At 44.5% G+C, this 27,517-nt stretch overlaps 1 protein-coding gene across 2 annotated transcripts in view; it reads right to left on the reverse strand.

The window, feature by feature from the left end:
• NNT (nicotinamide nucleotide transhydrogenase) overlaps positions 1–27,517 on the reverse strand; it is a 1,308,245-nt gene that overhangs the window by 541,404 nt on the left and 739,324 nt on the right. For both annotated transcript variants that reach the window (XM_044076912.1, XM_044076918.1), the window contains exon 13: positions 19,611–19,756. In XM_044076912.1, coding sequence (XP_043932847.1) covers positions 19,611–19,756 — 146 coding nt within the window. The remainder of the gene's footprint in view (positions 1–19,610; positions 19,757–27,517) is intronic.

A 27,517-nucleotide genomic window follows, 5' to 3' on the forward strand; every position in this document is an offset into this window, starting at 1 on the left:
CCTGCGTCGGTTGCTGTCCCTTCTTCCATGACATCAGGTCGTCAGGGGTATAAAACATGCAACCGACACCATTACATCAGTTTTTCTTGCTCCAGATGTCAGGTGCCCCCAAATGGGTAGCAAAATATATATGTACATAATTTAAAAACACAAAAAATATACCTCCAAACAAAAGCAAATACACCAAAAAGGCTTTTAAGCATAGTAAAAGAAAGAAGAGGTAAAGTAAGAGAAAAAACAGGGGGCTGGAGGGTGGGCAACCAGGACTGCAACAGTGAATACACTCAAACATCTACATTTATGGCAAGTGTACACAACTGTACTATGTTCTTCGTGTTTCACTGTTGCAGCCATTACATTTGGGTAGAATCCCAAAGCTATGGTTGGGAGGATGGATTTATACAGCAGTAGGAGCAGCTATAAGGCCCTGCAGGACAGCAGTGGCAAAGCCAGCACTGGAAATGGTAATGTTTGGTGAACGTATGAACTGAGTTCCAGCTAACAGCTTCTAGAATGTCTCTGGTAGGAACCCCACTGAGAAAGGCTGCAGAAGTAGATGCAGCCCTGGTGGAATGAGATCTGATCCCCTTGGGGATAGGTTTACCATGGTGTATATAGCAGAAACGAATACAATGGCTTATCCATTTGGAAATGGTCTGCTTTGAAATAGCCTTTCCCTCTGTCCCTGCAGCAAATGCCACCAATAGTTGTTCAGATTTTCTTAGAGATTTTGTCCTCTTTAAGTAGAATCTAAGTTGTCTGTGTACATCCAACAAATGCAAAATCCGCTCACCCTTGTTCTGTGGATTGGGAAAGAAAGTTGGCAGATGAATGGTCTGATAAATTGCCACATTGGATACCACCTCAGTCATGAAAGATGGATTGGTCCTGAGAGCCACCCTGTCCGGATTAAAAATAATGAAAGGCTCCACTGCCATAAGAACCTGTAATTCTGAAATCCTTCTAGATGAAGTGACTGCTAAAAGAAAAGCTGTTTTGCGGGACAGAAATTTTAGGTCTGCAGTAGCCGCTGGCTCAAAAAGAGGGAGAGTGAGTTTTTCCAAAACAAAATTGAGGTCCTATGCAGGAGTTGGTGATATCCTGGGAGGTCTTAAATTTTTGGCCCTTCTGAGATGCTGCTTTAGCAGAGGATGCGAGAAGAGGGGCGGTTTTGTGTTGTAATGAGCTGAAATGGCAGAGGCATGGATTTGTATGGAAGAAAAAAGATAGACCCTTGTGAAGCATCTCAGTTAAGTATTGCAGAATCTGAGGAATATTGGGCATTGCTGTGCTTATTCCTTGTGATTGGTTCCAGGCACAGAATCTTTTCCATTTGTCAGCATAAGATTTTCTAGTACTAGGCCTTCTAGCCTCCAAAATGACATCCATTACAGTTTTGCTATGGGATGCCAAGGGTGAAATTAGTTGATTAACCATGCTGCAAGATTCAAAGTTTGGAGATGATTGTACAGAATTTGGTAATTCTGCTGAGACAGTAGGTAAGGTGTCTGAGGCAGGTGCAACGGAAGAAGGTGTGACACATTGCACAGGAGTGAGTACCAGTGTTGGCAAGGCCAGTCTGGAGCAATCAGAATAATTTTTGATTAGTCTTGTCTGACTTTTAGTAGATCTTTGGAGAGCAGAGATAGAGGGGGAAAAGCATAGACTGATAGGTTTTTCCAGCTGAATGATAGGGCACCCACTTTCCAATGTTTTTAGTGATGAATTCTTGTGCAAAATTTGCCCAACTGACAGTTCTGGGGTGAGGCAAAAATATATATGTCTGGGCTCCCCCATTTGCGTGTGAACATGTTGAAAACTTGTGGTTCCAGTTTCCATTCATGTGGGTCCATAAGATTTCTGCTTAGTTCATCTGCAAGAGTATTTAGCTTTCCTGGCAGGAACTGAGCTTGAAGTTGTATTTGATAGGTCAAGGCCGTGTTCCACAATGCCATGGCTAGTCTGCAAAGGGGGTAGGAATGTGTGCCCCCCTGCTTGTTTATGTACCACATAACTGTGGTGTTGTCTGTATCATTAGTTGTCCTGGATGAAGGCAGTCCTTGAAGGCCATCAGTGCATTCTGTACAGCTAGCAGCTCTTTCTGATTGATATGTAGGTGCATTTGATTTGGGCTCCATTTGCCCTGAATGCATTTTCCTGCCAGATGAGCCCCCCAAGCATAGTATGATGCATCTGTAGCTAGGGTTTGGGCAGCAGGGGGTGGAGTGAACGGCAGTCCCTTGATTTGGTGGCAGGCCTCTGCCCACCATAGGATCTCTAGTTGCAGGCAAGGTATAATAGGAATCATTGTTTCCAGGCTGTGGCAATGTTGACTCCATACACTTTTTAAGTAGCATTGAAGTTTCCTCATATGCAGTCTTGCATATGGAATTAGAAGAATGCAGGAGGCCATGAACCCCAAGGCTTGCAGAATTTGTCTTGCAGATAGCAGGGTTTTTGTGGCCACCTGTTTGAAGTAAGTCACCAACTGAATTTGCTTTTCTGGTGTAAGGTAAGTCATCTGGACAGTTGTATTCAAGCTTGCACCCAGGAATGTAATTTTTTAAGAGGGTACCAGTTGTGATTTCTTTTCGTTTATGGTGTACGCTAGACAAGTTAGAACCCTTTTTACAAACGCCAGATGCTTTAGAAGAATGTCCTTGTTTTCTGCCTGAATTAGACAATCGTCCAGGTATGGATGTATTTGAATATTTATTTGCCTGCAAAATGCAATTACTGGAGCCAAGCACTTTATGAAGATCCTGGGTGCAGTAGATATGCCAAAGGGCAGTGCAGAGAACTGGTAATGCAAGTAGCCTGCTTTGAAGCAGAGGTATCTTCTGCAAGATTCCCTGATTGGGATATGCAGGTAAGCCTCTTAAGTCTAGAGTTACCAACCAGGCATCTTTGCCTATCATAGGTAGTAACTGTTGAAGAGTCAGCATCTTGAATTTTGGAATGTCCAGAAATGTGTTTAGAGTGGATAAGTCCAGAAATGGACGCCATGATTTGTCTTTTCTGGGTACCAGGAAAAGTCTTGAATAGAAACCGTGTCCCTTTTCCTCTTCTGGTACAGGTTGAATAGCCCCCATGCTCATGAGGGACAGAACTTGTTTCTGGGCCTCTGCCCACTGATTTGGGGGCAGATCTGGCCATCCGTTTGTAATTGGCAACGTGTGGAAATGAAATCTGTATCCCTGGGATACTATATTTAAAACCCATTTGTCCTGGGTAATAAGTTGCCAGTTTCGTGCATGAAGTGCCAGTTTTCCCCCCAAAGGGGCATCTAAAAGGTAAGTACTTGGTTAATGTAGAGGAAAGTCATTGAGACTGTTTATCATGGGGAAGTGCCTTGCTCTTTCCAGATTTGGAGGTGGAGGCACCCCATTAACCTGGAGCCTTTGGAATGTCTGGATTTGACTTGAGCGGCTCTCGAGGGGACTGGAAAGGACCAGTTCTTAGTAGGCCAGTGCCTACTAAATCTTGGAGGTTGCATGTGTAAGAAATCTTTCACGGTATGCATAGATTTAGCTTTATCTTCCATCTTTTTTAACACTTCTTCAGCCTTATTACCAAAGAGATGGTCCAGTTGTAAAGGAGCATCTAACAATTTTGCTTTAACATGGTCAGGCAGAGTTTCCTCTTTGAGCCAAGCATGCCTTCTTAGCACAGATCCAGTTACAGCAGCCCTGCAAGAGGCCTCCAAGGAATCAAAACCACATTGCAAAGTATGTTTTCCAACTTGTTCAGCTGAATGTAATAAATCCTGCAAATCTTTATTTTCCACACAGTCAGAGATTAACAAAATTTTCTGTTTAAGTAGTGCTATGATATGCTGTTGATATTTAAGCATATAAAATTGACAGTTTAAAGCCCTGATTGCCAAGGTTGCAGACGTGTAAACCTTCTAACCCTATCTATCCAGTGCCCTGGAATCTCTATCAGAAGGGGTAGGATTTTTAGCAGTAGAGGCCTTAATGCCCTTGAGACCCTGAGAAATGGTTTCAGGATCAGCAGTAGGATTTTTGAAAAGGAATTTGTGGGAGTCAGGAACCCTGTAGTATCTGTCTGGCTTACTAGGAGCCGGAGGCAGAGAATCAGGAGACATACTAGATTGTGAAAAACATCAGCAATGTCTAGAACAGGAGGTATAGTCAAAGGCCTATGCTGAGGAGGAAGAAGAAGAAAATCCCTAAGCCTCTTTTTAGATTCAGAGAAATCCTGACTTTCCCAGTGGAAATGTTCCCTTAAGGTATGTAAAGTTTCTCCAAAAGAGAAATCCTCAGGGGGAGAGGCAGAAGAGATGGAATCGTCTGCGTCAGAGTAGGTATAGATAAATCCTGTTCAGTAGAAGAATCAGAAGAAACAGAATCCTGATCAGAAGATTCAAAGTCAATGTCTTGCCTAGGCCTCTTAGCAGGAGGGGGTTGGCTTCCCCTGATCAAGGTAATTAAATCTTCAGCCATTTTGATCATTTGTTTTTTAGGCATAGGGGCCTGCACAAGTGGCCCAAGCGTAGTTTTTTTTAGACACAGAAGTAGATTTTGGCCTTAGTTTTGAAGATGGTGTCGGTTTAACATACATATCTTTAGGCCTGAAAACACCCTCAGGAGCCGGTGCCTACACAGTGGCTCCGGACCCATCTAAGGTAGAGACATCCGCAGGTTCAATACTTAAAGCATCTCGCAGCATACCTGACTCTGAATGGGTCTCAGTAGAGGCCTGCAAATCTAAAGTAGCGGGCATCAGGGGCTGCGAAAGTGCCTTACTGAGTACCGGCGAACTAGCGACTGGCTTAGGAGAAGCATTGTCGTCAGTTTTGGACCCCGACAGCCTGTCTCTGTCTTTTTCTTTGCGTTTTTTAGGTATTCCGGTAGTCGGATTGCTAACAGACATCATTTCTGGATAGTTAAATCATGAGCCAAAATATTTAGAAGCAAAAATGTACACAGTTTAATAGTGCGTTGATTAAATATAGCACAAAACCGACAACAAGGAACGTTAGGCAAGGAATACAGTACAAATGAAAATCCTTATGAGGCATTTGCTTCCCACAAGTAATGCAATTATTAACTTTTACTGACATCAGTAAGGAGCAAGAAAAAGTTTCCCCAACAGGGTACTTCGTTTTTAGTTGAAGACTTCGGTTCTGAAACTAGAAAACGAAAATTTCAGGAGTCGGCCGACCGGCACTTGCGAACTGCTTCTGCTTCGGGCACAGTGCGGCAAGAAAGACGGATGTAATGGCGTCGGCTGCATGTTTTATACCCCTGACGACCTGCCGGCATGGAAGAAGGGACAGCAACCGACGCAGGACCAAAGACTTTGTTAATCAGGCTGACTGAGGGCAACCTGCCAGCAGATTACCCAAATGTAATGACTGCAACAGTGAAACACGAAGAACATCAAGAATTACTTAGAGGGGCTGAGAAAAGAGATAGCATTGCAGAATAAGGGAAATCTCACAGAACAAGAAGAGGCACAACTGCTGAGTGCTAAAGAAAAAATAAGTATCTGGATAATATGCAAGAGTTTAAGCACAATGACTTGGGCAACAGAAAGTAAAGAGTTGCTGCCAAACGTAGGTAGCCTATAACAAGAAAAATAACCAGAGCTCCTGTAGCAGTATTAGAGATATTTTGGAGATTTTATGAAAATGTGTATAAAACAGAGAAACGTGGAAACCATGATAGAGCACATATGGAAATATTTGTGGAAGGCTCAACAATTAACGGTTAAGACAGGAGGAGATGAGATAAAAAAGTTGATGTATAATCAACCTGCAGGAACGTCTCTGACTAGATAATGCAGAAAGTACAGTTGTGTACACTTACCATAAATGTAGATGTTCGAGTGTATTCACTGTTGCAGTCATCACACTTGGGTTATCTGCCTGCAGGTAGCCCTCAGTCGGCCCGAATACCAGAGTCTTAGTATTTCTGCGTCGGATGCTGTCGCTTTTTCCATGATGTCAGATTGTCAGGGGTATAAAAACAGGCAGCCGACACCATCACATCAGTTTTTCTTGCCCCAGATGTCAGGAGGCCCTAAATAGGGAGTCAGTATATGGTGTGGAAACCACCACCAGTAAAAAGTAAATATCAATACCAGTAGGAATAGCCATAGAGAGGAGAGATAGAAAGACAGAGAAAAACAGGGGGCTGGAGGGAGGGAAACCAGGACTGCAACAGTGAATACACTCGAACATATACATTTATGGTAAGTGTACACAACTGTACTATGTTTTTCATGTTTCACTGTTGCAGGCATTACACTTGGGTTGATTCCCAAAGCTGAGGAAGGGTGGAGGCAGTCAAGAAGAGTTAGGGTTGGCTAGTAGGCCCTGCAAGACTGCTATAGCAAATCCTACCCTGGATTTGGAAAAAACAGGCAAATGGTAATGCTTGATGAAGGTGTGTACAGAACTCCAGGTTACAGCTTCCAGAATGTCCCTGGTAGGGACTCCCCTGAGAAATGCTGTAGAGGTAAAAGTAGCCCTAGTGGAATGTGTTCTGACCACCTTAGGGGTTGGTTTTCCATGGTGCTTGTAGCAGAAATGGATGCAGTGTGCTATCCATTTGGAAATGGTTTGTTTAGAAATGGCCTTGCCCTCTGCCCCTGTTGCAAAGCTCACTAGCAGCTGGTCAGATTTTCTGAAAGGCTTAGTCCTATCAAGGTAAAACCTGAGCTGTCTGTGCACTTCCAAAGAGTGCAGGATCCTTTCCCCTTTATTCTGAGGGTTAGGGAAGAAGGTCAGCAAATGAATGGATTGGTTTAGGGACACACAGAACACCATCTTAGGCATAAAGGACGGGTTAGTCCATAGGGAAACCCTGTCAGCATGGAAGATAATAAAGGATTCCACAGCCATCAGTGCCTGTAGCTCAGACACTCTTCTAGCTGAAGTGATGGCTAGAAGCAAGGCTGTTTTCCAAGAGAGGAATTTTAACTCTGCTGAAGCAGCAGGTTCAAAACGGGGAAATGTGAGCTTTTACATTACAAAGTTAAGGTCCCAAGCAGGGGTGGGTATTCTCCTTGGAGGCCTTAAGTTGTTAGCTCCTCTCAGGAACTGTTTGATGAGAGGGTGAGAAAATAGAGGTGGCTCAGTGTTGTAATAAGCCAAAATGGCAGAGGCATGAATCTTAATGGAGGAGGAGGATAGGCCTCTGTGGAGTAGCTCTGCTAGGTAATCCAGGATTAGAGTTAAGGAGGGCACAGTTATGTCCTTTCCTTTAGACTGAATCCAAGAACAATATCTTTTCCACTTTTCTGCATAGGATTTCCTAGTACTAGGCCTTCTGGCTTCAATAATGATGTCCAGCACCTGTTTACTTAGGGTTGCTGGTGGAGTATTCAAGGAATAAGCCAGGCTGCAAGATTTAAGGTTTGTAACTGTGGATGCAAAATCTGTCCCTCCTGCTGTGATAGCAGGGTAGGGGTCTGGTGTAGGTGCCAGGGTGGCACTATTGTCAGGCTGCACAGGAGTGGGTACCAGTACTGGCGTGGCCAGTCCAGGGCATTCAGAATTGTCCTTTGCCTGTCTTCTTTTAGCTTGAGTAGTACTCGAGAGAAGGGGCAGAGGGGGAAAGGCATAGATTAAGAGGTTTTCCCATTAAAAGGATAGGGCATCTACTTTCCAGGCCCTGCTGTAAGGGTTCCTGGTGCAGAATTTGCTTAACTGGTGGTTGTGGGGGGAGGCAAAGAGTTCCACCTCTGGGGTCCCCCACCTCTGGAACAGGAGGTTGAAGGTGCTGGGCTCCAATTTCCACTTTTGTGGGTCTAAGAGATTTCTGCTTAAGTTGTCTGCCAGTGAATTCTGCTTGCCTGGCAGGAATTTAGCTTGTAGATGGACTTGGTTGTCCAAAGCTGTGCTCCACAGAGTCATAGCTAACCTGCAGAGTGGGTAAGTATGGGTTCCCCCCCTGCTTGTTTATGTACCACATAACTGTGGTGGTGTCTGTTTTTATCAGCAGTTGTCCTGGAAGGATTAGGTATCTGAAAGCTATCAGAGCATTCTGTATAGCTAGCATCTCCTTTTGGTTGATGTGCAGGAGAATTTGGCTTGGGCTCCAGTGGCCCTGAATGCATTTGCCAGCCATGTGGGCCCCCCATGCATAGTCTGATGCATCTGTGGTCAGGGTTTGGGCAGCATGGGGTACAGTAAAATGCAGTCCCTTGTTGTGGTTGCATGCTTCTGCCCACCAAAGGAACTCTGCCGTCAGACAAGGTATGATAAGAATGACTGTTTCCAGGTCCTGAGAATGTTGGCACCAAAGACTTTTTAAGTACCATTGAAGTTTCCTCATATGCAGTCTTGCATATGGAATTAGCAGAATACATGAGGCCATAAACCCTAGGGCTTGCAGTATTTTTCTTGCAGTTAGCTGGGTTCCGGTAGCCATTTGCTTGAAGTAGTCTATCAGACAGGTTTTTCTGAAGTGAGAAATGCCATCTGGGAAGTTGTGTCCAGGCTTGCTCCCAGGAATACAATATTTTAACTGGGTACCAGTTGTGATTTCTTTTCGTTGATGGTGTACCCCAAAGAAGTGAGAAGGCTTTTTACAAATGCCAGGTGCTGAAGCAGCAATTCCTGGCTGTCAGCCTGAATCAGGCAGTCGTCCAAGTACGGGTAAAATAGAAGTTATGTTCTTACCATAACGTTCCATGTTAGTTGTCTTCTTCTCGCCTTCTTCTTGCTGGATGGGTTCGGAGCCGACCTCGGCTCCGACTCGGCCACTCTAAAAGCTCGAGAGTTGGTTCCACCGGCTCGAGGCTCCCCTTATATCCCACAATGCTAGGCGAGAGTTACCTCAGATCTCGTTTGTAAGCTAACCCCAGCTTATAATAGTAATAGAACAACTCTAAAAGAGTCCACCTCTAACAACAGGGAGAAAGAAAGGTGACCTACATCCTGATTCAGGAAATATGCAAACAGCATATGCCTAAGGAAGAGGTGGTAGAAAGAGAGGTCACAATCACAACTCCTCTAGGTCTGTCCAGGCCAGGGGGAAGGAGGGTGGGACGCAAGAAGAAGGCGAGAAGAAGACAACTAACATGGAACGTTATGGTAAGAACATAACTTCTATATGTTAAGTTGTCTATCTTAGCACCTTGTCCCGGGTGGCCTAACGGAACAGACTCCTGAGAACAGTGGAACCAAAATTAGCTCTATGCCTAGAAGCAAAATCCAACTTATAATGAGAAATGAAAGTGTGAGGAGTAGCCCAAGTAGCCGCTGCACAAATGGTGTCAATAGGCAGTCTGTCTTGGAAGGCTAAAGAAGTAGCCAAAGCTCTGGTAGAATGGGCCTTAGGTTTATTAGGCAGCTTTTGGTGTCTAATCTCATAAACAAGGGTAATCAGAGATGTAAGCCATCTAGATAATGATACATTTGAAACTGAAAGTCCTTTTCTGCTTTCTGCATAGGAGATAAACAGTTGGTCAGATTTTCTGAATTGTTTTGTTCTATCCAAATAGTACCTCAACTGACGATGAACATCTAGCCAGTGTAATTTTTGTTCAGACCTATTAGAATATTCTGGAAAAAAGACAGGGAGGTCAATGCTTTGATTTAGATTTGACGTCGAGACTACCTTAGGCAAGAAGGACGGGTTGGTTCGTAAGGATACCCTGTCCTTATGGAACAATAGATAAGGAGGTCGACAGCTGAGTGCATGAAGTTCTGAGACTCTTCTAGCTGAAGTAATAGCTACCAGAAAGAGAGTCTTCCATGATAGCAATTTTAAAGAACAGGAGGCTGCAGGTTCGAAAGGGGGGGAGAATCAAAGAAGTAAGAACTAAATTTAGGTCCCAAGGAGAAGGAGGATTTCTTATAGGAGGTCTGAGAAGAAAAACTCCTTTCAAAAAGGCTTTGCAAAGCTTGTGGGACATTAAGGCAGACTCAGAAATACCTACATGAAAGTTAGAGATAGCTGCCAATTGAACTTTAAGAGTAGAAGGGGATGAACCTGCATGAAAGAGTTCAGCTAGAAATTCAAGGACTATTTGGATGGAAGCAGTGAAAGGATCTATGTCCCTTCCTTGAGCCCAATATGTGAAACGTTTCCACTTACTCAAATAAATCTTCCTAGTGGAAGATTTATGGGAAGCTATCAAAATATCTCGAACAGAGCGAGATAATTGAGGAAGCCTGGCTAATGTTGGAACTGGAGGAACCAAGCAGTGAGGTTCAGAGAGGGGAGGGCGATGTAACTGACCCGATTGATGGATCAAAAGGTCTGGAACTAGGTCCAGATGCCAAGGTCGCTCCAGTAGAAATTGATGTAGAAAGGGGAACCACACCTGTCGAGGCCAGTAAGGAGCAATGAGGATTAACGAGGCCTTCTGAGCGATAGCTTTCTGTATCACCTGAGAGATTAGTGGGAAGGGAGGAAATGCATACAGAAGTCCCCGGGGCCAAACTTGGACTAGAGCGTCTCTGCTGGGTTGGCCTGGTAAAGGGAATAGAGTGAAATAATGTCTGCACTTGCTGTTTTGGGGAGTAGCAAAAAGATCGCAGCAAGGCTGACCCCACTTGAGAAAAATCTCTCTCACAACAGAGTCTTTCAGAGACCACTCGTGAGGCATGAGGATAGCTCTGCTCAATTTGTCCGCTATTTGATTGGACTTCCTGGGGATGTGCGTTGCTATCAGAAAACGCTGAGAAGAAATCGCTCATTGCCACAATCTGAGTGCTTCTCGACACAGGGGGTAGGACCTGGTTCCGCCTTGTTTGTTGATGTACCACACTACAGACATATTGTCTGTCTGGATTGCAATCGTTCCCAAGGGGAGAGAGTCTTGAAGGGCTTGCAACGCTAAAAGCACTGCTCTCATCTCCAGAACATTTATGTGCAAGTGGCATTCGTCTGGTTGCCATGTGCCCTGGACTGTCCTGCCCTGATAATGCCCCCCCCACCCGATCAGGGAGGCGTCCGTTGTCAAAGTAGCAACCGGAGGGAACAAATGGTCTTCCCAACCAGAGCTGAGGGGAAGACATCCACCACATGAGATGATTTCTGCATGTCTGCGTGATCATAATGGTGTGGGACATTGGAAGTTGCTGGTATGACCATTGTGTAAAGAGCATCCATTGAAGGATTCTCATGTGGAATCTGGCTAATGGAAGCAGAGGTATGGCAGCCGCCATAATTCCCATCACTTTCAGAACTAACCTGGCTTTGATTCTGTTGTTGTTGAAAAGGAGAGAGACCAGTCTGTGTATGTCTGTTATTCTCTGATCTGTTAGCCTCGCAGACATGTTTACTGTGTCTAGATTTGCGCCCTATGAAGGTAATAGTACGACAAGGCGACAAAACAGACTTTTCGCAATTTATTGAAATGCCTAACTTTTGACAAATGCGAAAAGTGTAATCCCTGGCCATCAGAAGGAGATGCTTGGTGGGGGCTGTGAGGAGCCAGTCGTCCAAATATGGAAACACCTGGAATCCTTGTCGTCTCAGGTGAGAAGCTACCACTGCCATGCATTTGGTAAACACCCGGGGGGCAGTGGTGAGACCAAAGGGCAGGGCCCTAAATTGAAAATGACTGGTTCCCAGCCTGAAGCGGAGGAATCTTCTGGAGCGTCTGCTCATTCTTATGTGATAGTACGCATCCTGAAGGTCTATAGAGCACATCCAGTTTCCTTTTCCCAATATGGGAAGGATGGACTGCAGCGTGACCATCCGAAATCTTGTTTTCTTGACTGATCTGTTCAAGATACTGAGATCCAAAATTGGTCTCCAGTCCCCTGTTTTCTTTGGAACTAAAAAGAACCTTGAGTAGATTCCAGATCCTTGCTGGTCTGCTGGAACTGGCTGAATTGCTCTTTTTGCAAGCAGTTTTGAAATTTCCAAAACCGCTAGATCCCTTTGCGCGGGTGGAACATCTGGAAGGGATTTTTTTGATTGTTTCAGAATGCGAAGAAAGGGGATAGAATAGCCTTCGGAAATGATAGACTGTACCCATTTGTCTTGAGTCAGGGATAGCCAGGCTTTTGGGTACAGTGACAATCTTCCCCCGACTGCCTCCGAAGGTGGGCAGCCGGGCAACACCTCAGGGATGCTGAAAGGGCTTATCAGAGAAGGCTTCTCGATTGCCCTGGTTCTGCAGAGCCCCCCAGCCTCGAGGGCGACGTCTACCATTGTTATTCCCGCCTCTGCCTCTGGCAGGGTAACGACTTTGTGCGTCAGGCGAAGTCGCTTGATTTATATTACGGAACCACATTTTCCCACTTTTCTGGCCTTTGGGGTAAGGCCTAGAAGGAGTACAAAAACGGACTCCGACGGCAGAAAGAGTCTTGCCATCAGTCTCGCACCTAGTCAAGGTTTCTTTCACTTGAGGACCAAAGAGAGATGATCCATCAAGCGGGAGTTAGTGAAAGACGTCTTGAAGGGTCCAAAATTGCATAGCCGCATCCAGGCATGCCTACGTAAGGCCACACCTGTCCCTGCGGCCCTACTCGCTCCATCAGCCGCATAAGAAAGGAGGCATGGAGGAGTTGGCTATGGAGTTAAGGGTAGCCAGCTGAGTGTTCATTTTATCTTGAAAACCCACAGCTGTAGGATCCTTCAACATGTCACTCGCTTCTTTAATCAAGTCTCTTTGAAGGCGAGTGAAATGGCACAGGTAGTTCAGCACGCATAGTAAATGTCGCTGACGAAAACATCCGCTTCCCGTACCTGTCCATGGACCTAGATTCCTTGTTAGGTGGATGGACAGGTACTGAAGGATCAGCTAGTTCCTTCTTAGTGGCAGCAGCTACCACCATAGCATCCACAGAAACTCCTTTTGTCAAGAACTGCTTGTCTGCTGGTGCCGTTATGAATTTGGAGGGTCTCCTGGGAGTGGGATCTACTGAATCAGGAGCCGTCCATGCCTTTTTAGCAACCACCTGCATGAGGGGGTCAAAGGGGGGGGACACCCAGGAGGTGGAAGGATGAGAGCCAAACGCCTCAAGATATACAGATTCATCCTCCGAAGGGTTAAGGGCTGGCCAATTTCCCCTCTGCTTCAGGATCTCTAGAATGTCTGCAAAAGAGACATCTTCAGAAGGGGAACGGGGGGAACCCTCGGAATCATCTAAATCTGTATCAGATGTGATTGACTCAGGTGAGTCAATGTGCTTCCTCTTACACTTCCTCTTCCGAGGGGGCTCTTCTGCCAAATCAGGAGAGGCCTCGGAAGAGGATGAGATCCCCACAGGGGTTCCTGAGGAGCTGGCTCTCTGCGGTCCGGGATGAGGGAGTGAGTCGACTTGACCTGAGGCACCGTGAGGGAGGCGGCGGCGCCGACTGTGGAGTAGAGCCAGGCTCTAACACACTCCGCATGACCTCGAAAGCACCCCTGTCAGGCAAAGCCAGAGGTCCCGCTCCGAGAAGCTGAGAACCCCTCGGCACCGACAGTGATGGCTCGAGGCCGATGTCGGAGCCGAACTCACCAGCGCCCGAAGCTCGAGAGGAAGAGCGGGTCGGACAAGGGTCCGATGCCACTCACCCCTCGGAGCCGGCGATGGAAGTCCGGCGCCGAGATTCTTCTAAGGAAGAAATCGAGCCGGCGATGGAGCCGAACACAATTGTATCGGCTCCGGCGCTACCACAGTCTCGGTTCCGACACGACCCGGCTCCGAGCTCAACGGAGTCGGAGGAGGAATATATTGATGGACAAGGGCAGGCATCGACTGATGAGTCGGGCTCTGAAGCATCTGGGCTAGTGCCTCGGACTTAAGAAGTCGACTCACTACCCTCTGAAGGTCATGATCCGATAGCCTCGATGACCTAGAGGAATGAGATTTATGGCTCCGTTCAGACAGCAGGGGAGATCCTGGAGCCGAATGAACGGAGCCAAGGGACGGTGACCTGGACCTCTTCCTCGATGTCGGTTCCGAAGATCTGTACGGAGCCGACACGGGAACCTCTATTACCTCGGCTCCAGCCGAGCGAGGAACCACAGAAACTGTGGACTGAGACTCATCGGCTCCAGCCGGAGCCGATGTAGGCGGAGGTTTAGAAGCCTTAGGTCTCGGCTCAGTTGCTGGAGCCGAGGACCTAGAAGCCTTAGAGGGTTTCCCAGAGACAGAAAGGGAATCCTCCGGCTTAAGAAGACCCCTCAGGATCAACTTATTTTTCTTTCCTGCAGGACCCTGGGGCTGAAGCCGTGGCATACAGCACAGGAGTCCTGCAGGTGCAAAGGCCCCAGGCAATAGACACAAGAAGTGTGACCGTCTGTCAGAGACATTTTCTGACAGCACGCATCACACTTCTTGAAGCCTGAGACCTTTGTGTCTTTAGACATCCTAAACAAAAGTGTAATCACACACACTCAACAAACACACTGATTACACTAATCTAGTTTTAAAACTCAAAAATAAACAATTAACTAAAGTTTACCAAGAGTAACACACACACACACTAGGGGATGGAGAAAGGCCAGAAGGCCCGAGAGAGAACTTTAAAAGTTCTTTGGAAAAAAATTGGGATTTTCCGGAAAACCGGAGTAGAAAAACCCACTACACTAAGGGAAATATATAAAAATTCAAAAATATAGGGTTTTAAGTGATCTAATTTTACCAAAATTACACTTACCAACAAGCCGGTAGAAAAACCAACACCTCGATGCTGTAGCGGCAAACGAGATCTGGGGTAACTCTCGCTTAGCATTGTGGGATATAAGGGGAGCCTCGAGCCGGTGGAACCAACTCTCGAGCTTTTAGAGTGGCCGAGTCGGAGCCGAGGTCGGCTCCGAACCCATCCAGCAAGAATGAAGGCGAGATAGACAACTTAACATTTTGGATTTTTCTCTGCCTGCAATATGCAATGGCTGGAATCGGGCATTTTGTGAATACCCTAGGAGCAGTAGATAAGCCAAGGGAAGTGCAGAGAACTGATGATGCACACATCCTGCTCTGAAACATAGATATTTCCTGGATGATTCCCTAACGGGGATGTGCAGATAAGCTTCTTTTAAGTCTAGGGTGACTAACTAGGCATCCTTGGCTAGCATAGGGAGAAGCTGTTGCAGGGTAAGCATCTTGAATTTTGGGATCACCAGGAAGGTGTTGAAAATTGAAAGATCCAGGATTGGGTGGCAAGAGCCCTCTTTCCTGGGTACCAGGAATAGTCTGGAGTAGAAACCCTGACCCCTTTGTTCTACTGGGACATGTTGAATAGCCCTTATATGGAGAAGGAAAATAACTTGCTTTTGAGCCTCTGCCCACTGGTTTGGAGGGAGGTCTGGCAACCAACTTGGTGTTGGCAGTGAGTGGAAATAGAATCGGTATCCCTGGGATACAATGTTTAGAACCCATCGGTCCTGAGTAACGAACCTCCAGTTTTTTGCATGAAGGGCGAGTTTTCCTCCTAGGGGCGCAAGTACTTGGGCATGGCTGGGAAGGATAATTGGAAAGTCATTGTGAACTTTTTCCATAAGGAGGTGGCTTACCACTCCCTGGCTTTGAGATGGAAACGCTCCATTGTTTAGATCTCTGCATACCCTGAGACTGTAGTCTTGGTGGTCTGTTTCCCCTGGGTTTGGACTGAGAAGGCCTGTGAGAGACTGGAAAGGACCAGTTTTTGAAGGCCCATGCCTACTGAATCTAGGTGGCTGTACTTGTAAGAAATCTTTGACAGTTTGCATAGATTTAGCTTTTTCTTCCATCTTTTTAAGAACTTCTGCTTTAGTGCCAAACAAACGCTCCTGATTTAATGGAGCATCTAGTAATTTTGCTTTGACATGGTCAGCAAGATTTGTTCCTTTAGCCAAGCATGCCTTCTCAGTACAGATCCAGTGACAACAGCCCTGCAAGATGCTTCTAGGGCATCAAACCCAGACTGCAAAGCATGTTTACTAATTTGGTTTGCAGAATGCATTAACTCTTGTAAATCTTTATTTTCTGCACAATCTGGAAGTAACACCATTTTTTTGTTTAGTTAGTTCCATAATATGTTGCTGGTACTTCAACATGTGAAACTGGCAATTCAAAGCCCTGATGGCAAGAGTTGCAGAGGTATATACTTTCTTACACAATCTGTCTAAAGCTTTAGAATCCCTGTCTAAAGGGGTAGGGTTTTTGGCTGCAGTAGCCTTAACGCTTTTAGGCCCCTGGGAAATGGTCTCTGGATCTCCAGTAGGATTCTTAAAGAGAAATGTGCGAGAGTCAGGTACTCTGTAGTACCCAGTCAGGTTTTCTAGGAGCTGGTGGTAAAGTGTCAGGAGTAAGACTGGACTCCAAGAAGACATCATCTACAATATCCAGGACAGGGGGTATAGCTAGAGGCCTATGCTGAGGCAAATCTAAAAATTCCCGGAGTCTCTTTTTGGACTGAGGATAGTCCTGGCATTCCCAGCGGAAATGCTCTCTTAAGGTATGCAAGGTTTCACCAAAAGAAACATTTTCTGGAGGGGAGGCAGAGGGAATGGATTCCTCTGCATCTGAATCCTCATAGGTAGACAAGGGTATGTCCTGGTAATCAGAAGGGTCAGAGTCATCAGACTCCTGGGCTGTGGAATCAGAAGGAAATGCAATTCTTTGTCTTTTGGCAGGGGAAGGCTGGCTTCCCCTAATTAGAATAATAATGTCTTCAACCATTCTAAGCATTTGCTTTTGTGGCATGGGAGCTTGAGCATGCACTTTGGACATCGGTTTTCTAGGCATAGTGCGAACTCTGGGCCCAAGAAACTCGGTAGTTTTAGTAGGAAATGAGGTTGTCGGTTTAATATGAATATCAGTAGGTCGGAATACACCCTCAGAAGCCAGTGCCTGCACAGCAGCTCCGGACCCACCCAAGGTAGGGACATCCGCAGGTTTCATAGTCGAAGAAGCATCTCGCGGCATACCGAACTCCGAATGGGTCTCAACAGAGGCCTGTGAATCTGTAGAAGCGGGCATCAGGGGCTGTAAAGGTGCCTCAATGAGTACCGGCGGACTGGCGACTTGCTTAACGGAGGCGTCGTCGGCAGTTTTTAACCTATGCGGTCTGTCTCTGTCTTTAGATCAGTAGTCGGATGGCTTACCAAAGCCATTTCGGAATACGGAGAACGAGAAGAAAAAAATTTAGCTATAAGAAGAGCCCGACAACTAATGGTTTGGGCATTAAAAGGCACAAAACCAGCAGCTAGGGACGTTGTGGTCTGGTCCTAAACAGGTGACGCAGTAAGAATGAAAATCTCTGTGAGATATTTGCTTTCCACACACAAGACAATTGTTAATTTTTTCTGACATCGGTTAGAGCAAGATAAAAGAATCCCCAACGGGGTACTTAGCTTTAGAAGACTTACAGGTCTGAAACTCGAAAAAAAAAAAAAACGAAAATTTCAGGTAGCGGCCGACCGGCACTTGCGAACTGCTTCTGCTTTGAGCTCCTTCTCGGCAAGAAAGACTGATGTAATGGCGTCGGCTGCATGTTTTATACCCTGATGACCTGACGTCATGGAAGAGGTGACAGCATCCGACACAGAAATCCTCAGACGCTGGTATTCAGGCTAACTGTGGGCTACCTGCAGGCAGATAACACAAGTGTGATGACTGCAACAGTGAAACACGAATAACATCCATTGTTGCCAGGGCGAAAAGGGAATCACCACAATAATCTTTGGGAGTACTTCTGAATCTTTAGAAGAACTCTAGTTATCAGAGGAAACGGTGGAAAAGCATACAGAAATAGTTCCATCCATGGTAATGAAAAGGTATCTGTCTTCCAATCCTGTGGGCAAGGAGTCTTAAAGCACAATATCCTTAACTGTCTACTGTGACTGGGTGCAAAGGGATCTCCTTGAGGAGCTCCCACAGATGCATTAATTCCTAAAAGACCTCCAGGTTCAGCCTCCATTCATGAAGGCTTGACCTGGTCCTGCTTAGCTTATCTACAACAATATTTCACTCTAATGAAATGCAAGTAGTCTGGAGGGACATACTGTATTTGTTAGATCACAGGCTACAACAGCTAGTCTGCAAAGGGGTACAAACTTGTTTCTTCCTATTTAGGTACCACATAACTATGATGTTTTCCTGTGATTACTAGCAGAGGACCTGAAGTGCAAAGATGGTTCAAAGATACAACAACATTTATTAGAACCATCATTTCTCTGACATTTATGTGTATTAACTTGTCTTACTTGTTCCAGAGGCCCTTCTGTACTTTTGCTCTGTTGAAAACAGCTTCTCAAGCGAAGTCTGATGCATATGAGGTACAGACTGAGTAGGTACTGAAAGGGAAAAGGATCATTCACTCATTACATTAGTTCCTTTTCGACAACCCCCAGCACTGGAATCTAAAAAGAAAGGGAGTGTTGGTACTGAGTCCACAAACCATTAAATCTTCATGTAAAGTCTGGCCAAGGGAATCATGAGAATAGTACATGCTATGAAACCTTCAATTCTGTGATATTACCTGGCACATGCCTGGAGTCTAGATGAAAAACAGACATTAACTCTTTAAAACTCCACTTTGTCCCAAGGAAGAGAGGGATGTTTCCAGTAGGCATCCCCAAAACATTACGAAATTGCAATTAACTTCCTCATATTGTCAGAAGAAGCCAGCAGAAATTTATACACGAGCCTGACAAATTTATACCTTTCCCCCCCAAATTTATCAAAAGCTTTTCTCAATTTGTAAACGGTGAAAGGGATAGCTGTTGTAAAGAGTCTGGCAGGCACAGACTTTGACAAAGAAATTACTGCAGGATGTGACCTGGAGTTAGCAAAAAGAAATCTGCAGGTCGGGGCACCTCTTACCATTTATGGAACTTTCTTGTAGCAGGTGGATGACTGTCAGGTAAACTGCTAGCTGTCAAAAAAGCATCTTTTAAGGCTGTCAAGAACAGCAGCAGGTTGAGGAAGGTCCATATGTAACAAATCACATCTTTGTTGAGACCCTGGAATTAATTTTTTTTTTGTTCCTACTGAATCAAGTCCTTCATTCTAGAAACTGTATCAAAAATCTTTAGGAGGGGAATCTGAAGAGTAACTCCCATGGACTCAAGATACACTATTGTAAGAAATGAATTCTGTCTAGTTATGTTGATTCCCCACTACTGGGAAGCCTGAATGATTCTGCACCACAAGTCTATATATGTAGTAGGCAACAGCCACAGCAAATCTTGCAAGCAGAATTTCAAGCAGACGTCTGATCCAGTCACCAGGTGTTGGCATGAACACCCCCCCCCCCCCAGTTGTGAGAGTTTTTTTCTACTATTCTTCCTTAATTCAGAATTTTTCAAAAAAAAAAAAAAAGAAAAGCAAAGGTTAGGCAAAAACAGGATTTTTTTTACTGCTAATGGCAAAGATCAAGATCCACAGCACACTAACAAAATAAATAAATTAATTAAATTAAAAAAAAAGAACTACAATATATGTGGGATAAGTGCACTTATGCAGTTGACATTTATCATATGGCACGAGTACTCAATTCATCACCAGTGCATGAACTTCTCAAAAAATATTCATAATGCTGATTAGTGGACAGGTTACCCTATCACAAGCAGGGTCTTAATATTAGACCACGATTTTCTATTACACAAGTAAGCTACCTGAAAAAGGAAATATTGCTCAACATAAAATGCATTACAAATAGTAATACACATTATTTTATGAATATTAAAAGACAAATTCTCACTTGTTCGATAGAATATCCACTGTTAAGAGCAGCTGCATAACCTCCTATAAACACACCACCTGGGATGAGATAGAGGTAATTGTATTCAGGTGGATCAGTGGGACGCTTGAACATGTCCAGCATTCTCTGTGTAATCAGGAAACCACCTGATGGATGAAAATATGTAGAAAAACATCAATACCAGTGTCTAAACAAGGAATAATATTGCAAGTAACAAGATTATCACTCAAAAAGTGAAGGTTCCAAAAAAAAAATAAATTAATCTAACGATTGCTTACTGAAATATTAGTAAGAAAGCCGAATGTAAGTGAGAACAGGACAGAAAAAAGTACACCAGCTTTACTTAAGTGCCTATAATCAAGCTCTGTGCAGACTAAAAAAACAAGAGTAGGCAAAAACAATATGTGGCAACACTAAAACAAAAGACAGAATGTAATATATTGCCATCATTAAACAAGTAACATTAAGTAATCCTACAGGTAAAACAAAGAAGATCCAAATCCAAAACAACCATCAAGTAAACTAGATTAAGAAAAAATATGGGTAAGTCAAGCCAAGCACTAACCCAAAAAGACAGGCAGTTCATTCTCTCCTAAAACTAGCACTGGCAGCTGAGTCCCTAAGCTAAGCTGGTAGGAAATTCCTCAGGTAGGAGACCTAAAAAATGAAAAGTGTGAATGTTTTAGCAAGGTTTAAGCTTACTCACCATAAAATACAATAATAGCAGATGCTCAAGTGGCTCACTGTTACAGTAGAATTTATTACTGGGACCTGCTTCAGAAGGCCTGATGTCTACCTTCCAAAGCTCAGCATTCTTTGCCAGATGGGTGGGAGGATGGCATAATGGTTAAGGTGTTAACCTTACAAACAAAAGGTGCAGGGTTTGATTCTCACATAGGGTAACTTGCTAGGCTTAAAGTGGTCCACAAGGACAGTTAGCCTAGTACTAATCTATGAACCTATGAATCTTAAGTGGACTGGACAAATGCTACTTTCTGATGGATGCTGGTATGATCTCTGGATAAAGCAGATGTTGATTAATACATTCTTTGGTTCTTCCTTGCTCATGACACCAACAGAATGGCAATCCTGACCTCTTCCTGGGCATTATCCATAAGAAAAAAGTCATGGCCACAAGCAGAAGACTCAGGGAACAAAGGATGTACAAAACCTGGCTTTCCCCAATTGATCCAGACCTGAGCAGGCCTGGGGGAAAAGGGTACAAGGATAAAAAAAAAATGGAGGTACCCCATACCAATACTAGAATAGTCATTTAGTCGGACTTCTACTGTTATGGCAAATTCCTATGCAACTGTTTTATGCTCTTTTTACAAATCACTGACACAGCAGAACAGACCACTAGGATGATTCTAAGACTGCTAAAAAGCAGTGGGAAGTTGATGGACTAGTTGAAGAGAGCTGTAAAAGACACTGTAGAATGGCTACAACAAACTCAGCTCTTGCCCTGGAAGCAGTCTTTGCCTGTACTGCTTGGAAAAGGTATGAAGAGAGGACCAAGTGGCTGCCATTAGAATGGCCTGTGCACTCACTCTTCTAAGAAAGGCCATTGTGGCTATTATCCCTCTAGTGCTGTGGGATCTCAAATGCCCTTCTAGCTTTCTCCCATGAGGAACTTAACAAAAGAGAATGCACTGAGCCAGGAACTTAGAAATGGTCTGTTTAGACACTGGCTTTCCCTCTTTCTTGACTATAACGGACACATAATGACGATTTGAAGTCTTACTGTTTTTGGCTTTATCAAACCGTATCTCAGCTACCTGTGGCTATCCAAAGAGTGCAGAATTTTCTTGATCTTCTTTTACAGGTTAAGAAAAAAAATATACAGCTATATGGGCTGATTACAGGAAAATTATGCTGGCTGTATCTTCATGAAAGGGGTCTTCAGATGTTAATTCACGCCGTTCTGGCACTCTTCTAGCTAACAAAAGAGCAAACAAAAAGGCAATTTTCCAGGAAAGGAATTCAGCATGATGAGGCGCAGTTCTAGCTGGTTTGAAAGAGGCTGGGCAATCTTTTCCATGACAAAGTTAAGGACCCAATGGAAGACCAATAACTTTTACGGGTAGTCTCAACAATAGGACTTTAAGAAATGTTTGACAATCTGCAGGAATGCTGGGGGGGGGGGGGGGGGTCCATAAGCATGCAAGTCGAAATGACTTTAAGATGTACTGTCAGAGGCAAAGTCATCCCACAGTTAAACAACTCAGACAAGTACTGAGAAGAAACATGTGCACTTCAGGTTAACAAGGGGCCCAGATTCTTTTTTTGGCACCAAACAGGGAATCTTTTCTATTTGGACAGCTAACATTTTCTGGCAGAAGGCTTCCTAGCCTCCTTAATTATAAGGACATTCCCTGTAAACTGTTGTCTAAAGACTAGTAAGGCTATATCGTCTGATCTGTGAACTATAGATTCTTCAAGATGGGATATATAAGGGCCTTTGTCTTGTGTCAAGAGGTTCAGATACATAGGCAGTGTGAGAGGTTTCTCCACAGAAGTCTGTACAAGAAGGGAAACACAATGATGCCCAAGCCGAAAGGGGATCATTAGCAGTACCTCTGGCCCCATCTCCTTTACCTTCTGAATCATCGGGGGAGAAGAGGAATCGGAAGAAATGCATACAGAAAAGAGAATATATATGCTGCCTGAACATCTCTGTATGGTACTCTAGAGCAGAATGTGATTGTTGCTCAGACAAGCTAACATGTCTGTTTCTGGGACACCCCCACCTGTGAACTATTTGAAGGAAGACATTACTGTGCAAAATCTACTTTTGGGGAATCTACATATCTGCTCAGCCGGTCTGTCACTAAGATTAGTTGTGACAAAATGCAGATAGCTTTCACATGACAATTTGAGATGGAAGAGCTATTTCCCAAGGAATCAAACAATCTGAATACCGGATTTTGGAACCTTTATATAGGTATTCAAACTTGAAAGTTCCAAGATGGGTCTTCACCAAGAACTCCTTCTGGGCTTGAGAAGATACTCAAGCTGACCCCTTTATTTTGCTGCTGATTTTTTACTATCTTATGCCTTGCTAAAGAAGTTCCTGTAGGAATGAAAATACAAGATTTAATTGGTCTTTTTTTTTAAGCTTGTAATGCTCAGTGATTATTTGTAAGACACATTTGTTATTTGTAATGTCCTTCTGTTTTTTGTTTTTTTTTTTTTTTAACAAACAAACTCAATCTTTTTCCCATCCTAGGGTGGTAGGAGGGAAGGTGCTGGATATAGATGGGTGAGGAAAAACTCTTGGTAGTCAATGCAGAACCCCTTGTGGGTGTGTGACCTTGAGGTCCCTCAGACTTCCCCTTCAGGTATTCCTGCCAATTCTTTTTGTATTGGTCCTTTCTCTGTCACCTGCTTACCCTTATATTTCCTGTAATTTTAAGGCCAAATCTTGGTGGGATAGTTTCAGTCATACTGGCGTACTGGGGGGCAGGTTGAAAACGTAATTTCAAAGGTATACAGTTATCCCCCTTTCCTCCATCATTTTGAAAACCTCTGCTGCAGGATTCCTGAACAACAGGTCCTTATGACCTAGAACATTAAACAGCTGCATCCCTATGATTCTCAGATTGCTGCATTAGACAGGGATATCACATAATAACAGCTCCCACAGCTGTTGCCCTGAATGCTGCAGCTACAGAATCCTACTCATATTAACCACCTGACCAAAAGTTCACGTAAATTTTAAAAGTTCTGCCTTCAGGTCCTCATTAGACATCACCCCCATCTTCTACTTCATCTGAGTGAGGGGATTGACCTACTAATTTGTAGAGTCTGACAGCCGACTCTGCTGAAAACCAGAGTGGCAGTCGTACAGACCTTCTGCCCAACGTGGTCAAGAAATCTGTTCTTCCAATTGGAAGTCTGCTGGGAACATTTTTTGATCCATTTTCTGGATCCAGACATACCACTGTTGGATCAGCCATAAAAAAATTGTTTCAGGCTTTTGGGATTTCTGAACCCTGTAGAACTTGTCAGACTTACTTAGGGCAAGGGACTGGTAGCCTGACTATTTACAGGAAGCCATTCTCTAAAGTTCCTAGGTGGGGGAGCAGCCAAAGGTATGGCAGTATCCAAGCCCAGAAGGACAAAGCATCACATCTGGGCAAGAAATAACTCTGGCAACATATTATTCATTTTACATAGCATATCACCAAATAAAATTCCCTCTGTGGGGGGGACGACAACACAGCATCTACAGGGTTTGTTTCATACATTAAAGAATAGATTTGTAAAGCATAGCTCAAGTCTTACTCCTCACTACCCATAAAGTCAGAATCTCTCTTACGTGGAGATTTTTTTTTTGGTTGGTCAACTGGGCTGCAGGCTCTATAACAAAAAAAAACAAAAAAAAAAAACAAACCTCCAAGCCATGGAGATCCACTGCAAATAGAGAGTCAGGGGCTGGGGGGGGGGGGGAGCTGCCAAGGAACCAGCAGCAGTTACTTCAGTCCTAGAAAACTGCAAACAGCTTAGCTGTGCAATACCTGGGTTCAGACTTCTGGGCACTCTTAGCTGGTGTCACCACCGGGAAGGCTTGAGGTTTTGAACGGCGGTCACAGAATGCCAGATTGCTGGTGCAGATGTCTTCCCTAACATGCACCACAAGAGTACAGTCCTCTCATTCGGTTACTATGAAAGAGGCATCAGATGGCAGCACCTGCAAAGGGTCATTTAGATCCCTTTTACATGTGTCAGGAGGCATGGCTGTCTCCATAGGGGCAATAGTAGAGACCTCAGATAACTCAAGTATGTGGGCTGGGACTGCAAATTCAACTCGCAGTAAGCTTCTGCTTCAAGTGGGAAAGGGGCAATGAGGTCCACAGGTGTATCCAGTATCATCTACCCTTCTTTCCTTAATCCCCTCACTTCTTTCTCTTTAAGGGAATGGCTGCTATGACAGATAACCAATCAAATGATTTGGCACTGTGGATGAAGGGCTCATGCTTCACCCAATTCTGTGCTGAAAGGAATAGCCCCTTTTTCCCCAACTGTCTTAGGAAAAAAGCCCTGGTAGACTGTACAGTTCAAGATGTCAAGTTCGAGTCACAAGCAAAATATATAACAGATCTCAATCTTTAATGGTGTCTTTGCACAAATACATAGAGGTTTTTGCAGACTGAACATATCTCCACTAACAAAATGATAGTCAGCCCCTCCCCCACCCCCAAACTGCAAATACACCATCAAACAATAAAAGACAAAAAAGGTTCTCCCCAATGAAGTACTTACCTACACTAACTGTGCAGTAACTTGCTAAACAAAAGATTTCAGATAAGTGGTTCTTCACATGAATGTGCATTGTGGCAGGAAAGGACTAAAGATTGCACTAATAGATACCTGTTTTATCCAGCAAATATGCTGATGCCCCGCAAGAGGTGGTCATCTATCTGCCCAGAAGAAAAGATGCTGACCTATGGAAATTAGGTTGCATGCATGGCCATCTGTGGCATACATACCAACAGTCAGCGCTACTGCAACAGTGATCTGCACAAAGACTATCAGCAGACATTCGACTAGAAAGTTCACTGCTTAGTATCACTCATGTCGTTTATGAATCAGACACAAGTGGACATGTATTCATCCAACCCAATTTTCATTGCTTTGGACATCCCCAAAATGGCATTGGGCTCTTACAGATACAGACAGACACAGATGGATGGACAGGCAGACATATATAGGATTTTTGAGCAATCAAATTCACATGCTGATTTTTTTTTTTTTTTTTTTAAAGAAGGCATCCAATGTGTTCATCAAGACTGGATTCTCTGTCTGTAATGGTAATTTTCTGTGGCCAATCCATGTTCTCTATCTTTCTCTACTGAAAACCAGAAAGAGATCACCTGAGGCTAGCCTGGCTTGCACCAATGTAATTCTGATTTAGTTGAGCTTTAAGGTTCTGTGCCTCATCAGCTAGTAACTTCTTTCAGAAGGAAACACGGTGTTCACGGGAGGATAAAGTACAGTTTTGTACCTACCATAAATGTAGATGTTCGAGTGTTCACCCTGCTGCAGTCATCACACTTGGGTTATCCTGTCATCAGGCAGTCCCACAGTCGGCCGAAATTCCAAAGTCTTGGTCCGGCGTCGGTTGCTGTTGCCTCTTCCCTGACGTCAGTGCGCCAGGGGTATATATAATGCAACCGACGCCATTTTCTTCAGTTTTTCTTGCCCCAGATGTCAGGTGCCCCCAAAAAGGTGGTCAGAAATTAGTACCAAAAGGAGTAACCACAGCACAAACACAAAATCCCTTCAGCTATAAGCAAATACATCAGTAAGGCATAGAATAGATTTAGCCAGTAGATCAGAGGGGATGGAGGGGGGGGTAACCTGGACTGCAGCAGGGTGAACACTCGAACATCTACATTTATGGTAGGTACAAAACTATACTATGTTCATCGTGTTACCCTGCTGCAGTCATCACACTCGGGTTGAATCCCAAAGCTAAGGTAGGGGGGAGGTATCAGAGGGTTAGTGGGGGCTATAAGGCCCTGCAGAACTGCAGTGGCGAAGCCCGCCCTGGACTTTGAGTAAAGAGGTAAGTGATGGTGTTTAGTAAAGGTGTGTACTGAACTCCAAGTTGCAGCTTCTAAAATTTCCTTGGTTGGAACCCCCCTGAGAAAGGCTGCAGAGGTAGCTGTTGCCCTGGTAGAGTGGGATCTAATGGTAGCAGGAACTGGTTTCCCATGATGGGTGTAGCAGAAACGTATGCAATGACCTATCCATTTAGAAGTGGTTTGCTTTGATATAGCTTTCCCTTGAGAAGCTGTAGCATAGGATACAAAGAGCTGGTCAGATTTTCTGAAAGCCTTAGTTTTGTCCAAATAGTAACAAAGCTGCCTGTGAATGTCCAAGGAATGCAGGAGTCTCTCACCTTTGTTCTGTGGATCGGGGAAGAAAGTGGGTAAGTGGATGGTTTGATTTAAAGCTACACTGGAAACCACCTTAGGCATAAAGGAAGGATTAGTTCGTAGAGAAACTCTGTCTTGATGAAAAATGAGGAAAGGTTCCACTGCCATTAGTGCCTGTAGCTCTGAGACTCTTCTAGCTGAAGTTATTGCTAGGAGCAGGGCAGTCTTCCATGATAGGAACTGTAGATCTGCAGAGAAAGCTGGTTCAAAGGGAGGCAGCGTTAGTTTTTCCAGAACAAAGTTGAGGTCCCATGTTGGTGTAGGAGCTCTCCTGGGTGGTCTAATGTTTTTTGCCACTCTGAGGAACTGCCTTAGAAGAGGATGTGAAAATAAAGGTGGATCCGTGTTGTAGTGAGCTGAAATAGCCGAAGCATGGATTTTAACAGAGGAAAAGGAAAGTCCTTTGTGCAACATCTCAGCTAAATACTGTAGAATGTGAGGCATGTGAGGCTGAATTGTGTCTTGGCCTTTAGCTTGGTTCCAGGCACAAAACCTTTTCCATTTGTCCGAATAAGCCTTCCTGGTGCTTGGCCTCCTGGCTTCCAGAATAACATCCAAAACTGCTTGTGAAAGAGGTGCTGGTTGGATGTTTAGATGATTTGCCATGCAGCCAGATTTAAAGTTTTGAGCTGGCTGTGAAGAATCTGATTGTTTTGTTGTGTGAGCAAATGGGGGATTTGAGGCAATATCCATGGTGGGCTGTGGGCCATATTTTTCAATAGCGGATACCAGTGCTGGCGTGGCCAGTCTGGGGCTATGAGAATCAGTCATGGTCTCTCCTTTTTGACTTTCAAAAGAAACTTTGTGAGGAGAGGCAATGGAGGGAAGGCATATACTGTCAGGTTTTTCCAACTGAAAGAGAGAGAGTCCACTTTCCAAGCTTGATGGTGATATGTCCTTGTACAAAATTTTGTCAGTTGATAGTTTTGAGGACTGGCAAACAGGTCTATGTCTGGAAGGCCC

This window comes from Protopterus annectens, chromosome 1.part1 (genome assembly GCF_019279795.1).
Source record: "Protopterus annectens isolate FY-2018-M chromosome 1.part1, PAN1.0, whole genome shotgun sequence".
NCBI lineage: Eukaryota > Metazoa > Chordata > Ceratodontiformes > Protopteridae > Protopterus > Protopterus annectens.